Raw genomic sequence first — 13,490 nt, forward strand, 5'->3', positions numbered from 1 at the left:
CATCATTGTGTTAACCTTCTAAGTGGCTTAAGATATTTTCCACAGCACTTCTTCGTGACTAGCATCATAGAGTTAACCTTCTAAGTGGCTCTACATTTTTTCCACAGCACTTCTTCGTGACCAGCATCAGCGTTAACCTTTTGCTACGTGAAATAAGCTGCAAAAGGACGGAAAATTTAGGCCAGGTTAAGGTGGAAAGGGGTACTGTGGCACTCCATTTCTTCCAGAGCACTTCTTCGTGACTAGCATCATAGAGTTAAGGGTGAAAGGAGTGTAGATCCAGTGAATGAGGGACGGGATAGAAACCACGTCCGTCACGATAAAGGGCAGCACATGATCCATTAAATTCCTACTACAGTATTAATCACCAGGTACTTAAATTCTTCTCACCACAGCCAGACTAAATCACCTACGGGCAGACATCACGGCAGGAAAAATGTTCATGCTTAATATATCACAGCACAAATCGAAAAAAAAGTAAATCGCCACAAGAACGGTGTTACGCTGGGTGTATAACCGTCCATATTGAATCCGTCACAGGTAGATGGGTTGGTGAGGTAATGCTGCATAAATCGCCACAAGAAACGTGTTACGCTGGGTATATAAACTGAATACACTGTTTATACTGTAATTTCGTCAGCTGCATAAATCGCCACAAGAACGGTGTTACGCTGGGTATATAAACTGAATACACTGACTGTTTATACCGCAATTCCGTCAGCTGCATAATTCGCCACAAGAACGGTGTTACGTCGGGTGTATAAACTGAATACACTGTTTATACTGCAATTTCGTCGGCCGCATAAATCGCCACAAGAACGGTGCTACGTTGGGTTTATGTATGGGTGTAACCGTCCATATTGAACACACTCGTGAGGTGTGGGCGTGCGGGCGGGAAGTGGGCGTAAGGCACAGTACGCTGCTTCCTTGACGACTGCCAAGGGACTGCTTAACCCACCCTCTCTCTCTCTCTCTCTCTCACCTTTCCTCCCAACCACCCTCTCGTTTCCCCTCCCTCTCCCTCTCTCTCTCTCACCTTTCCTCCCAACCACCCCATTCCTTACTCTCCCTCACCACCCCTCCTCTCCCCCTCCCCACCCCTTCTCTCTCCCTCCCTCCCCCTCCTCCCCCTTCCCTCCCCATCTTCTATCCTCCCTTTTTCTCTCCATATTCTACTTTCCTCCCCTCCCTCCCCCTCCCCTCTTCACGTGACTGGCTGGGTATTGTACTTTTCTTACTCCTCCCCCCTCCCCTCCCTCACTCCCCTCCCCTCACCTCTCCTCTTCCTCACCTCCTGTTTCTCCTTTCTTCCTTCACCTCCTCTCTCTCTCTCTCTCCCTCTCCCTTTCCATCTCTCTTTCTCCTCCCCTCCCTCCCTTCCTCCCTCTACCATTTCTTCCTCCCTTCCTCCCTCTACCATTTCTTCCTCCTTTCCTCCCCTCTCTTCTCTTATTCTCCCTCCCCTCATCTACCCCTCCCCTCCCCTTCTTCCTCCCTTCCTTCCTCCTCCCTCCCCTCCCCTCCTCTTCTCAATCTCCTCCCTTCTCTCTCTCCCCTCCCCTCTCCTCTCTCCCCTCCCCTCTCCTCTCTCCCCTCCCCTCCCCTCTTCTTAAACTCCCCCCTTCTCTCCCCATCCTTTAACTTCTATGTCCTTCCCTCCTCTCCCCTCTTGCATTATCCTCCCTTCTCTCTCCCTCTCCCCTCCCCTTCTCTCCCCCTCTCCCCTCCCCTCCCCCCCGTCTCCTTGGTGTCTATTTTTCACTGCCTCATGCTTTTATCTTCAACTCATTCTTCACTCTCCCCCCCCCTCTCTCTCTCTCTCTCCTCCCTCCCTCCCTATCCCCCTTCTCTCTCTCTCTCTCTCTCTCTCTCTCCTCCCTTCCTAACCTCCCCTCCCTTCTTTCATTTTCCTCATCTTCTCTCTCTCTCGTGTTTCTCTGCTCAGTGCGATATTTCCTCTCTTTTTTCTTAACATATTTTTAGTGCTGGCTTATGTTAGAGAGAGAGAGAGACAGAGAGAGAGGAGGGGGAGCAGGAGGAGAAAGAATAAGGCGCTAACTAAGAGGATACACACACACAAAACATTCTCTCTCGGGGTATTGACTCCCCTTTACCCAATGCGTCATGCACGAGTACAGTGACGCATCCTTAACTCCAATACCCACTGTCCAGACACGTACAGCTCCCAAATGGGCTGTGTGTGTGTGTGTGTGTGTGTGTGTGTGTGTGTGTGTGTGTGTGTGTGTGTGTGTGTGTGTGTGTGTGTGTGTGTGTGTGTGTGTGTGTGTGTGTGTGTGTAAGAGAGAGAGAGAGAGAGACAGCGTGTGTGTGTGTGTGTGTGTGTGTGTGTGTGTGTGTGTGTGTGTGTGTGTGTGTGTGTGTGTGTGTGTGTGTGTGTGTGTGTGTGCGCGTGTGTGAGAGAGAGAGAGAGAGAGAGAGAGAGAGAGAGAGAGAGAGAGAGAGTAGTGATGTTGAGGAAGATGGATGGGATATGAGTGGAAATTAGTCACGAAGAAGTGCAAGATAATGGAGAGAAAATGGAGTGGAGGAGAAGGAGGAGGAGGAAGAGGAGGAGGAGGAGGAAGAGGAGAAGGAGGAGGAAGGAGGGAATCAAGAGATATTTTACACACACACACACACACACACACACACACACACACACAAAGATTTCCCTAATATTATTCTTTCCCCCCTTCTCTCTCTCTCTCTCTCTCTCTCTCTCTCTCTCCCTCTCTCTCTCTAAAAGCGTCGTTGGATCAGGGAAGGGCGAGACAGAGAGAGAAAGGACAATATCATTCTTAACATTCTTGAAAAGTTAAGTGTCGCCAGAGAATAATAAGAATAATAATAATAATAATAGTAGTAGTAGTAGTAGTAGATATATGAATTAATGGAGATAAAGTTGCAAATGAATAGCACTGAAAGTAAGAGAGAGAGAGAGAGAGAGAGAGAGAGAGTCAATGTCTCGGAGGAAGGAAAAACACACACATACATTAAATTTACTCTCAAGGCAATCTCCTCAAAACGTGGCTCTCTCTCTCTCTCTGCCAAAAAGCGAGATTATTTAAGTAACGTGTATTTAAGATGGAGGAGAAGGAGGAGGAGGAGGAGGAAAAAGGAGAAGGAGGAGGAGGAGGAGGAGGAGGAGACAAAGAAGAGGAAAAAGAAGAAGGACGAGGGAAAAATGAAGAAGAGGAGGAGGAGGAGGAGGAGGAAAAAGGAGAGAAGGAGGAGGAGGAGGAGGAGGAAGACAACTATGCGTCCCCCTGTGCATGTAACGTGATACTCAGGAGCAAAAAATATTGTATGAGTGAATATTAAGGCGACATACACAGCACGACAGGTGTGTGTGTGTGTGTGTGTGTGTGTGTGTGTGTGTGTGTGTGTGTGTGTGTGTGTGTGTGTGTGAGAGAGAGAGAGAGAGAGAGAGAGAGAGAGACACACACTCCCAAGCTCATGGTCTACACTCCGTTCACTTTAACTTGGCCTAAAATTGACATCTCTCCACCCACTAGAATACGATGCTAGTCACGAAGAAGTGCTATGGAAAGGATGTAGAGCCGTAGTATTGTCTTTTTCTGCCACTGAGCTACGTGAAATAAGCTGCAAAAGGACGAAAATCTGGGCCAAGTTAAGGTGAAAGGAGTATACAATATGGTGCTAGTCACGAAGAAGTGCCGTGGAGAGGATGTGAAATAAGCTGCAAAAGGACGAAAATCTGGGTCAAGTTAAGGTGAAAGAGGTATAGTTAACATGAAAGAGTGAAACGGGAGAGGGTGCGATGGGGAGTGAGTCAGGGAGGGTGAGGGAGAGAGATGGGGAGAGGGAGGGGGAGGGGAGAGGTTATGGGTGAGGGTAAGGGTGTGTAGGGTAGGGGTAGGGAGATAGGGGGACGAAGGAGAATGAAATAGACGAAGGTAAAAAGGGAGAGGATGGCAGATGAAAGGGAGGGAGGGGAGGTGTAGAAGGGAGTATATGAGATAAAGGGGGGGGAGGAGAGGAGAAGAGAAGAGAGGAGAGGAGAGGAGAGGAGAGAAGAAAGAAGAGAAGGGAAGACAGGAGAGAAGTGAAGAGTTGAAGAGAAGAGAAGAGGAGAGGGAAGGGGTGGAGAAAGGGGAAGGGGAGGTGTGTGTGTGTGTGTGTGTGTGTGTGTGTGTGTGTGTGTGTGTGTGTGTGTGTGTGTGTGTGTGTGTGTGTGTGTGTGTGTGTGTGTGTGTAACTGGGTTGGTGCCAGAAACCTACACGTCAACAGAGGACAAAAACCGTGTCTACACAAGGCACGTCTTAAAGCAACATAAGTGTGGTGTAGTGTACTTTAGTGTGGTGTGGTGTGGTGTTGTGTAGTGTACTTTAGTGTGGTGTGGTGTGGTGTAGGGCAGGGTAGGGATGGGAAAGGAAAGGAAAGGAAGGGAAGGGAAGGGAAGGGAAGGCAAGGGATGAGAAGGGAAGGGAAGGGTAGTGTGTGGTATGGTAGGGAGGGGAGGTGTTAGAAAGGGGGGTGGAGTGTATGGTAGGGTGAGGGAAGAATAATATGCACACGGGGGGGGGGTATGGTAGGATGATGCTATGATATGGTCGGATGGGGATGTGGTATGGTAGCAGATGGAGTTGTTGGGTGTGGTTGAGATGGGTGGTAGTGTGGTGTGGTGTGAGGGTGGTATGGGGTGGTGTTACAGAGAATGGGTGGATGCTGGGATGTGGGTATGGTGTGTGTGTGTGTGTGTGTGTGTGTGTGTGTGTGTGTGTGTGTGTGTGTGTGTGTGTGTGTGTGTGTGGTAGTGGTGTAGGTAGGGTAATGACACGTACAAGGTAGGTGGGATAGTGATGACGGAGCGAAGTGACACTGCGAATGACACCAATGACAGAATGATGATGACAGGGTGGTGATAGAGGTAGTGGTGACAGTGACAGTGGTAGTAGTGGTAGCAGTAGTTGTGGTAGCTGTGGTGATGGTGTGGTTAATGTGTAATGTGCAAAACGAATGTTGAAAAATGAAAAGTGAAGTGAGGAGGGTGAGGAGGAGGATATCTATGACGAGGACGAGGGGAGAAGAACGCAAGGGGGTGAGGGAGAGGATGGTGGGGTGATGGGGGTGATGGAGGGGGATGGTGGAATGATAGGGGTGAGGGAGGGGGATGGTGGGGTGATGGGTGAGGTAAAAGGGGGGAGAAAAGTGGGGAGGAATGGAGTGAAAGGTGAACATAAGTGAGAGGGGTCGAGGGGTGAGATGGGGAGAAGAGGAGGGGAGGGAAGGGGTGAGAGGGTGAACATAACAGAGAGGGGTGAGGGGGGTGAGGGAGAGGGGTGAGGAGGGGTGTAGCTGGCACGAGAGGGAAAGATTTAAGACTGGAGAGGCCAAAGTAAGACAGGAAGTGACGGTGCAGTGAGCAGGTGAGGTGATATATGTGGGTGAGAGGTGAACATGTGTGAGAGAGAGAGAGAAAACAATATAACAGGGAACCCAATTGAAGATCCGTTCATTTCGAGATGCCTGGACACACTGCGTTTGAAAGACTGGAGGTCATAGGCAGTGGGAAAGAGAGACAGAGGGAGACAGTTCCAGAGTTGACGATTTGCGCCTTCACGTGGTGGCACTAATATAACAGTGGTGGAACTATCCGTCTGTCCCCCCCTGCTCTCTCTCTCTCTCTCTCTCTCTCTCTCTCTCTCTCTCTCTCCAGGAAATGAGAAGGTGATGAGAGAGGGAAGAAAATGCGCACAGGTAATGAGAGAGAGAGAGAGAGAGAGAGAGAGAGTCAAGCACATCACCAAACGCACACCGAGACACGCACATAAGATCAATCGTACACACACACACACACACACACACATGCTCAAAGTCGTATGCACATACACACACGTACACACCCATACTGTTGCACACACACACGGTCAAACGCACTTAAACACAAAGATCAGTCGTACACACATACACACGAACATACACACCCCTATATATACATACACATACACACACACACACACACACACACACACACACAAGGTCAGGGCTTACATACACACATACACGGTGCCAAAACCTACACACACAGACATTCAATGATTTACTAGGTGTGGTGTGGTGTGGTGTGGTGTTGTGTGGTAGGGTATGGTGATGTGTGGCGTGGTGTGGTGTGGTGTGTGGTAGAAAGTATAATGAAGTACTGTAAGGCTGGAACAGAATACCACACACACACACACACACACAAACACACAGAAAAATTACGGTTAGAGTTCTTTCACCTTAACTTGGCCCAGATTTTCGTCCTTTTGCAGCTTATTTCACGTAGCTCAGTGGCAGAAAATGACAATACTATGGCTCTACATCCTTTCCATGGCACTTCTTCGTGACTAGCATCGTATTCTAGGAGCTGATCTGTTACAACTCGATGACAGAAACAAATACCACGTTTCTACATCCTTCCCGGAGCACTTCTTCGTGACTAGCATCATATTCTAGTGTTAATCTATTGTTACATCTCAGCATTCAAGATGGAGAGATGGCAATTTTAGGTCAAGTTAGCGTGAAGAGACAATGCTACGACTCCACATCCATCCACAGCACTTCTTCGTGACTAGCACCTTATTCTAGCGTTTCTCTGTTGCCAATTTAGAGTGAAATGAGCATAGTTTTGTCAAGTTAGGTGTGCGTTTTCGTGTGGAATCTTTATCACGCAAAAAATAGGAAGGAAATGTGTTGTTGAGGAAGACAGTAAAATGAAAATGTGTTGTTGCTGAGAGAGAGAGAGAGAGAGAGAGAGAGAGAGAGAGAGAGAGAGAGAGAGAGAGAGAGAGAGTAAATGACCCACAAGGACAAAAAGCTGCAAGGCTCATGCAACCTTTACACACACACACACACACATACCACACACACACACACACGGTCTCTCTCTCTCTCTCTCTCTCTCTCTCTCTCTCTCTCTCTCTCTCACACACACACACACACACACACACACACAGTCACCTGATGCAAGGGGTAAAAACGACAATTAACTCCATTTTACTTCCAAGATAGAGGGACGCCTTCACGTGGTGGCACTGATATAACCGGTCGGCACCACTGCCCGGCTCTGTAAACGTCCCTCACTCCCCTCCCTATCCCCCGAAAGGACGATGGTGGACCGCAGATAGAGAACTTCAGCCTGCAGTCCACTGGGATGACGTTGAGATGAGCCTGGGACCACACCAATAACTACTACTACTGCTACCACCACTACTACTACTACCACCACACCACCACAACAACAACTACTACTACTACCACTACTACCACCACAACCACAAAAATAAAGACACGTTTCCTTTGTACAGATAAAACTTCAGCCAGCAGTCCACTGGGTTCACCACAGGACACAAGCAGCACTATTTCCATGATTTCCACTGGCAATTAATCTCTCCAGCCTGGATTTTATTTTATGCAAGGAAGAAGGAACCAAAGGCCAGGAGTCCGCAAACCGTTCCTTCCAGAACACACAATACAAAAGAGAGCCAAATTCAAGATGCGTTCATTTCGAGATGCCTGGACACACTGCGTTGGAAAGACTGGAGATCATAGGAAGCGGGAAATACAGACAGAGGGAGACAGTTCCAGAGTTGACCTGTTGCATAAAAATTACACACACAAGCTGCCCACGTCTTTAAATATATATGTGAGTTTGCCGTCGCCTCTCTACACACTCCATTTAAAGTGAAAAGTAGACAGGAGAGTGTAAATCTTTCTCACAGCTAAAACTGACCTAAACTGAACTGGAAATGTATCTTGCCTGTCATTATTATTATTATTATTATTATTATTATCTGTGTTGTGAAGTGTGGTGTAATGAAGTGTAGTGAAGTGTAGCATAGTGTAGTGAAGTGAAGTGAAGCGTAGCATAGTGTAGTGAAGTGTAGTGAAGTGTAGCATAGTGTAGTGAAGTGAAGTGAAGTGTAGTAAAGTGAAGTGTAGTGTAGTAAAGTGAAGTGTACTGAAGTGTAGCATAGTGTAGTGAAGTGAAGTGTAGTGTAGTAAAGTGAAGTGTAGTGTAGTAAAGTGAAGTGTAGTGTAGTAAAGTGAAGTGTACTGAAGTGTAGCATAGTGTAGTGAAGTGAAGTGTAGTGTAGTAAAGTGAAGTGTACTGAAGTGTAGCATAGTGTAGTGAAGTGAAGTGTAGTGTACTGAAGTGTAGCATAGTGTAGTGAAGTGAAGTGTAGTGTAGTAAAGTGTAGTGTAGTAAAGTGAAGTGTACTGAAGTGTAGCATAGTGTAGTGAAGTGAAGTGAAGTTTAGTAAAGTGAAGTGTAGTAGTGTGTAGTGTAGTAAAGTGAAGTGTACTGAAGTGTAGCATAGTGTAGTGAAGTGAAGTGTAGTAAAGTGAAGTGTAGTGTAGTAAAGTGAAGTGTATTGAAGTGTAGCATAGTGTAGTGAAGTGTAGCATAGTGTAGTGAAGTGTACTGAAGTGTAGCATAGTGTAGTGAAGTGTAGTGTAGTGTAGTATAGTGTAGTGAAGTGTACTGAAGTGTAGCATAGTGTAGTGAAGTGTAGTGTAGTGTAGCATAGTGTAGTGTAGTGTACTGAAGTGTAGCATAGTGTAGTGAAGCGTAGTGTAGTGTAGTGAAGTGTAGCATAGTGTAGTGAAGTGTAGCATAGTGTAGTGTAGCATAGTGTAGTTTAGTGAAGTGTAGTGTACATATAGTGCCTACATTAACACCTATGACCTTGAGTGTCGCCTGGCATCTCATAATTGTCTCTCTCAGGTGGCCAATGTCACGTACACTCTATCTATCTATCTATCTGTCTATCTACCTATCCATCTACCTATCTATCTATTTATCTATCTATCTGTCTATCTATTGCACCATATATCTCCACCACATCCCTCCACCTCATCCTCGGTCTCCCCTCCTCCCCCTCTCACTCTCCTCGTCAGTCTCTCCTCCATACTCTCCACATGGTTATCTCAGGGTAGAGAGAGAGAGAGAGAGAGAGAGAGAGAGAGAGAGAGAGAATTTCTGAGTATGTATGTATGTGTAAGGATGCAAATATCTGTTTGCCTATGTATGTATGTAGGTGTGTGCGTGTGTATCAGTGTACGTGTGTTTCTGTGTATACATGTATGGATGTGTAAGTATGCAAATGTCTGTCTGTCTGCCTGTGTGTATGTATGTGCGTATGTATGTATGCAGGTGTCTGTGCGTATGTATCTGCGTGTACGTGTGTAGGTCACCCCATCCCACCACTTTCACCGTCACACTAACCTTTGTATTTCCTTCACCTCTTCTTCCTCAGGCTTCACACACTCTTCACAGTTTTTCACTCCTTCAAAATATTGCAAAATGAGGCTAGAAGGAAGGCACAGCGAGGTATGGTGCTGGTATGGTGAAGGTGAAGCGCTACGGTGATGCTATAACCGTGACTGATGCGTTCGGTGAGCTATAGTGCTGGTATGGTGAGGGTGAAGCGCTACGGTGACTAATACAACGGTGACTGATGCGTTTTATCCCTCCTTCCACTGTTCCTTCCTTATCAGTACCGTGTGTGTACGATAAGAGGGTGAGTAGGGCAGAGATAGAGTGGGTGCGGACGCAGATGTACGCGTCACAAGCCCCGTCGTTCAAAATCCACCAAGCTTTCCCGCCAAAACACAGTCCAAAACTTTGCACTTTATTTTCAATATTATCAACACGTCACTGCATCAAGACACTGCTGGAGGGTATTTTGAAAGCAAGTTTATCCACAAAACAATATATTCCTGCGATCAGAGCATTTTAAAACCGCCAACACACACACACACACACACACACTCTACCACAGAACGGTATCCTCACAACACCAACACTACCACCACCACCACACACATATACACACTACCAGCACTGACCCCATCCTCTCTACCACACACACACACAGGTCAAGAAAGGTCACACGCGTTGAGGTAGTCATAGTCCTAACATCACTTTCACCAAACTTCGCTCATACGCTTGTAATTCCGTCAGTACTTTCATTATTTTCGCATTTTTAAAAGTATTTAGTGTAATTTTCGCTGGCTCTTATGTGCGGTATTTGACTAGTAACCAAGGAGACTCAATTCTATCATAACTAAAGCTCACCCACTTTCAAACAGTATATAGGAACAGCATAAGTCCGCTAAATCACACAATACATTTCACCACCGCAAAAATAATAATAATAAAAACATCAGTAATAATGATAATAATAGTAATAATAATAATAATACTAATACTAATAATAATAATAATCAATAAAGTGACATTACCTTGACGCTCGTGATCTCCCTGTGTTGACTTTCTCCACTGCTTCGCTTTTCCAATACATCATCACTCGAGAGGCTGTGAGAGAGAGAAAATGTATGAGACGTGAATGAAAAGAGGAGGAGGAGGAGGAGGGGGAGGAAGGGAACAATAAGAAAGAGAAGGAGGAGGCTTGAAATCCTAAAATGTAAACGTACCTAACAAATCAAATATCTTAAAACACCCTTATACACACACACACACACACACACACACACACACACAAGAGCAAGCATGATGGCAGCGACACTTCAAATCAAATTATACGCAAAATCTGTCTCCTAACACCCAATTATCGATCACCTGTCATCCAAAACAATTTACGAGTCCATTTCCACACATATAACTCTTCCCTACCACCTGCCCAATTTGCTTTCCACTCACAAACACAAACAGCCTCATCCAAGTGACGTTTGGCTGTCTTAAGGCAAATTAGCCAATGCTTAAAAACAACAGAGGTGGATGGAAGGGTGGGTGATGTGGGTAGGGTGGAGTAGATTAAGGTGGGAGTGAGGTGAAAGGATGGGAAGGTGGGTAGGTGGGTGTGTGAGTGGGTGAGAGGATGAGAAGGTGGGTAGGTGAAGGTGGGAGTGGGGTGAAAGGATGGGAAGGTGGGTAGGTGGGTGTGGGAGCGAGGTGAAAAGATGGGAGGGTGGGTAGGTGGGTGTGTGAGTGGGTGAGAGGATGGGAAGGTGGGTAGGTGAAGGTGTGTGTGGGTGAGAGGATGGAAAGGTGGGTAGGTGGGGATGTGAGTGGATGAGAGGGGGTGTGTGGGATGGTGTGGCAGTGTGGGGATGGAGGTAGATGTGAGGATGTGGGTAGGTGTGGGTAAATGATGGATGTGTGGGGTGGATAGGTGGGTAGGTGTGGGGGTGGTGTGGTTTGCAGTATCCAAGTTAAAATACAACAGAGGTGGATGAATGGGCAGGGAAGTGGGTGTGAGGTGGGTGTGGACGTGGACAGAAGGAAGTGGAGGTGGTGGTGGGAGGGTGAGTAGGTGAAGGTGTGGGGTGGGTAGGTGGGCGAGGGGGGGTTTGGGCAAGGTGAAAGTCTGTGATGTGCAAGTGAGAGACACCCACCATTGTCTTTAAAGTCATATCAAAGAGGTGGGTGGATAAGGCTGCCAGATCAAAAGGAGCTGGAACATATGGGTACACAACACTAAATAATGGAATGAATGAATAAACAAATAAATAAATAAAATGGGCAAGTAAAAATTGCATACACCTTCAAAGTACTGCTGGTTCTTTCTAACAAGCAAGGCATTATTATTTTTATTTTTCCTTCTGGTTTCTCTGTCAGTTCGCATGGTGGGTAAGGGCAGGCCTTCCTCTATCCTCTTTCCCAACTGATAACTTAGCAATAAACCTCTACTTATCTGTATTCCCTGTGTATACTGCTACATCCACTAAACATGAACCACGGGGAGATGTGTACACCGCTAAAAATAATCCCAGTGAGATGTGAATGCCACTTTACCTATGAAACTTGAACCACGGATATCTGTGTATGTCGTTGCAAAACTTGAAATATCTTTCAGTCGTGAAGCTTAAACCATTGTGGGTGGTGCGTGACTCACAAAGCCCCCATGGTCACTGTCGCCCGCCTCTCACCTGTCTGCACGGCTGATGGCTCGTGCACTTCACCCAAATTCACGACCACCACCTCATAAAGTTTGGTGAAGAATTTTATCTCACGCCTTTCTTCTTCCCCTGTGAGGCTGCATCGTTGGCCTTCAACCTTCGCAGCCTTCAGATGCACTACGAGCTGCCAAGACATCTAATTAACTGCTCAATTGCCTCAGTGTTAAGCAAGAGGCAAATCTGGAGAGGCAGCATTTAAAAATTAATGCATGACAGACCGAGCTTTTGCCAAGAGTCGAACACCAGATTTGACTGACTGAAACACCTGTACTGCACCTGATATCTTACACACACACACACACACACACAGTCATTGTAAACTTATTCCTCCCCAAACGACATACCATCCTTCCTGCTCACCCTCTTCTCTTGTCAGCCTCACATTCCTACCACATAAAAATCGTGTAAAATATTCCATTGCCACAGCCAGCAAAATAGTACCATCAAACTTTTGCTCACTGCTGTTGCTGTAATCTTTTCTATCTAATGTTTTCAGTTTTATTCATACAAGGAAATACATGCCTACGAAATGGTTAAATTAAAGTGTGTGTGTGTGTGTGTGAGAGAGAGAGAGAGAGAGAGAGAGAGAGAGAGATTAAGCCTTCACTCCTCTACACAGTTTTGGCAGAGCACGAGGTACATTTTCTACAACAGACTCTTACAATATTTCTCACTTACTGGCAACAATGCAAGCAGTCTCACATATTTATTTTCTGAGGGTGATGTTTCCCAATCTTCCTCCTCTGCTACACATCACTGCCCAATAAGCTAATAAGTTTTACCAATAAGGCTACACCAATCTGAGCACCACCACCACTACCAACAACAAGGACACTATCTATTTATCTATCTATTGCCAGACGCCTTAATCCCGTAAGGGGTGGCCACAAACAAATTGCTTCCATGTCGCCCTGTCCCCCGCCATTTAATTGCCCTGCTCCCAGCTCACACCTGCCTCTCTCATATACCTCTCCACTCCATCCCTCCATCTCATCCTTGGCCTCTCCCTCCCTCTTCCCCCCTCCACCTCACTCACATACACTCTCCTCATCAGTCTCTCACTCTCCATCCTCTCCACATGGCCAAACAAGGACACATTACTGTATTTTGGGCTACAACAACAACAATACAGGCCAAAGACTTCCTGTATCTAGACCAATGCTGAATGATAACACCCATCTGTACAAAATATCAAGTCATTCTGCGTCACTACACTGCCACACTTGCCCTTACAAAGCCACACTTTTTCTTTGACTCAAGAATTATTTGGGTGACAGGCCACTAGTTCAGCCTTTATCATCCTGCCAATCTACATACCTGTCTTCCCTCTAGGCTGTTCACCTCAAGGACGGATTCTATATTTTAATCTTGAAATTCACTGGAGAGGGACCAATATAACCAGGTAGTTCCACTGCCTGGTTATACACACACCCCTTGAATCTTCCCTATTATAAAGGCTGAAGCTTTTTTTTCTTTAACAGATAAACAGAGGATGGAAAATAATAATCCATCCATCCATCATCCAGTCCTGTGTTGCCCCATGAGAAGCGTAGGAGTCCGG

At 46.4% G+C, this 13,490-nt stretch overlaps 1 protein-coding gene across 1 annotated transcript in view; it reads right to left on the bottom strand.

The window, feature by feature from the left end:
• Positions 1 to 13,490, bottom strand: part of LOC145399224 (uncharacterized) — a 133,931-nt gene that overhangs the window by 29,745 nt on the left and 90,696 nt on the right. The window contains exon 21 of the mRNA XM_080271913.1: positions 10,253 to 10,325. Within this exon, the coding sequence (XP_080128039.1) occupies positions 10,253 to 10,325 (73 nt within the window). The remainder of the gene's footprint in view (positions 1 to 10,252; positions 10,326 to 13,490) is intronic.

Source organism: Coenobita brevimanus, chromosome 48 (genome assembly GCF_032717465.1).
Source record: "Coenobita brevimanus isolate Jiangsu-jjx chromosome 48, ASM3271746v2, whole genome shotgun sequence".
In the NCBI taxonomy this organism is placed as follows: domain Eukaryota; kingdom Metazoa; phylum Arthropoda; class Malacostraca; order Decapoda; family Coenobitidae; genus Coenobita; species Coenobita brevimanus.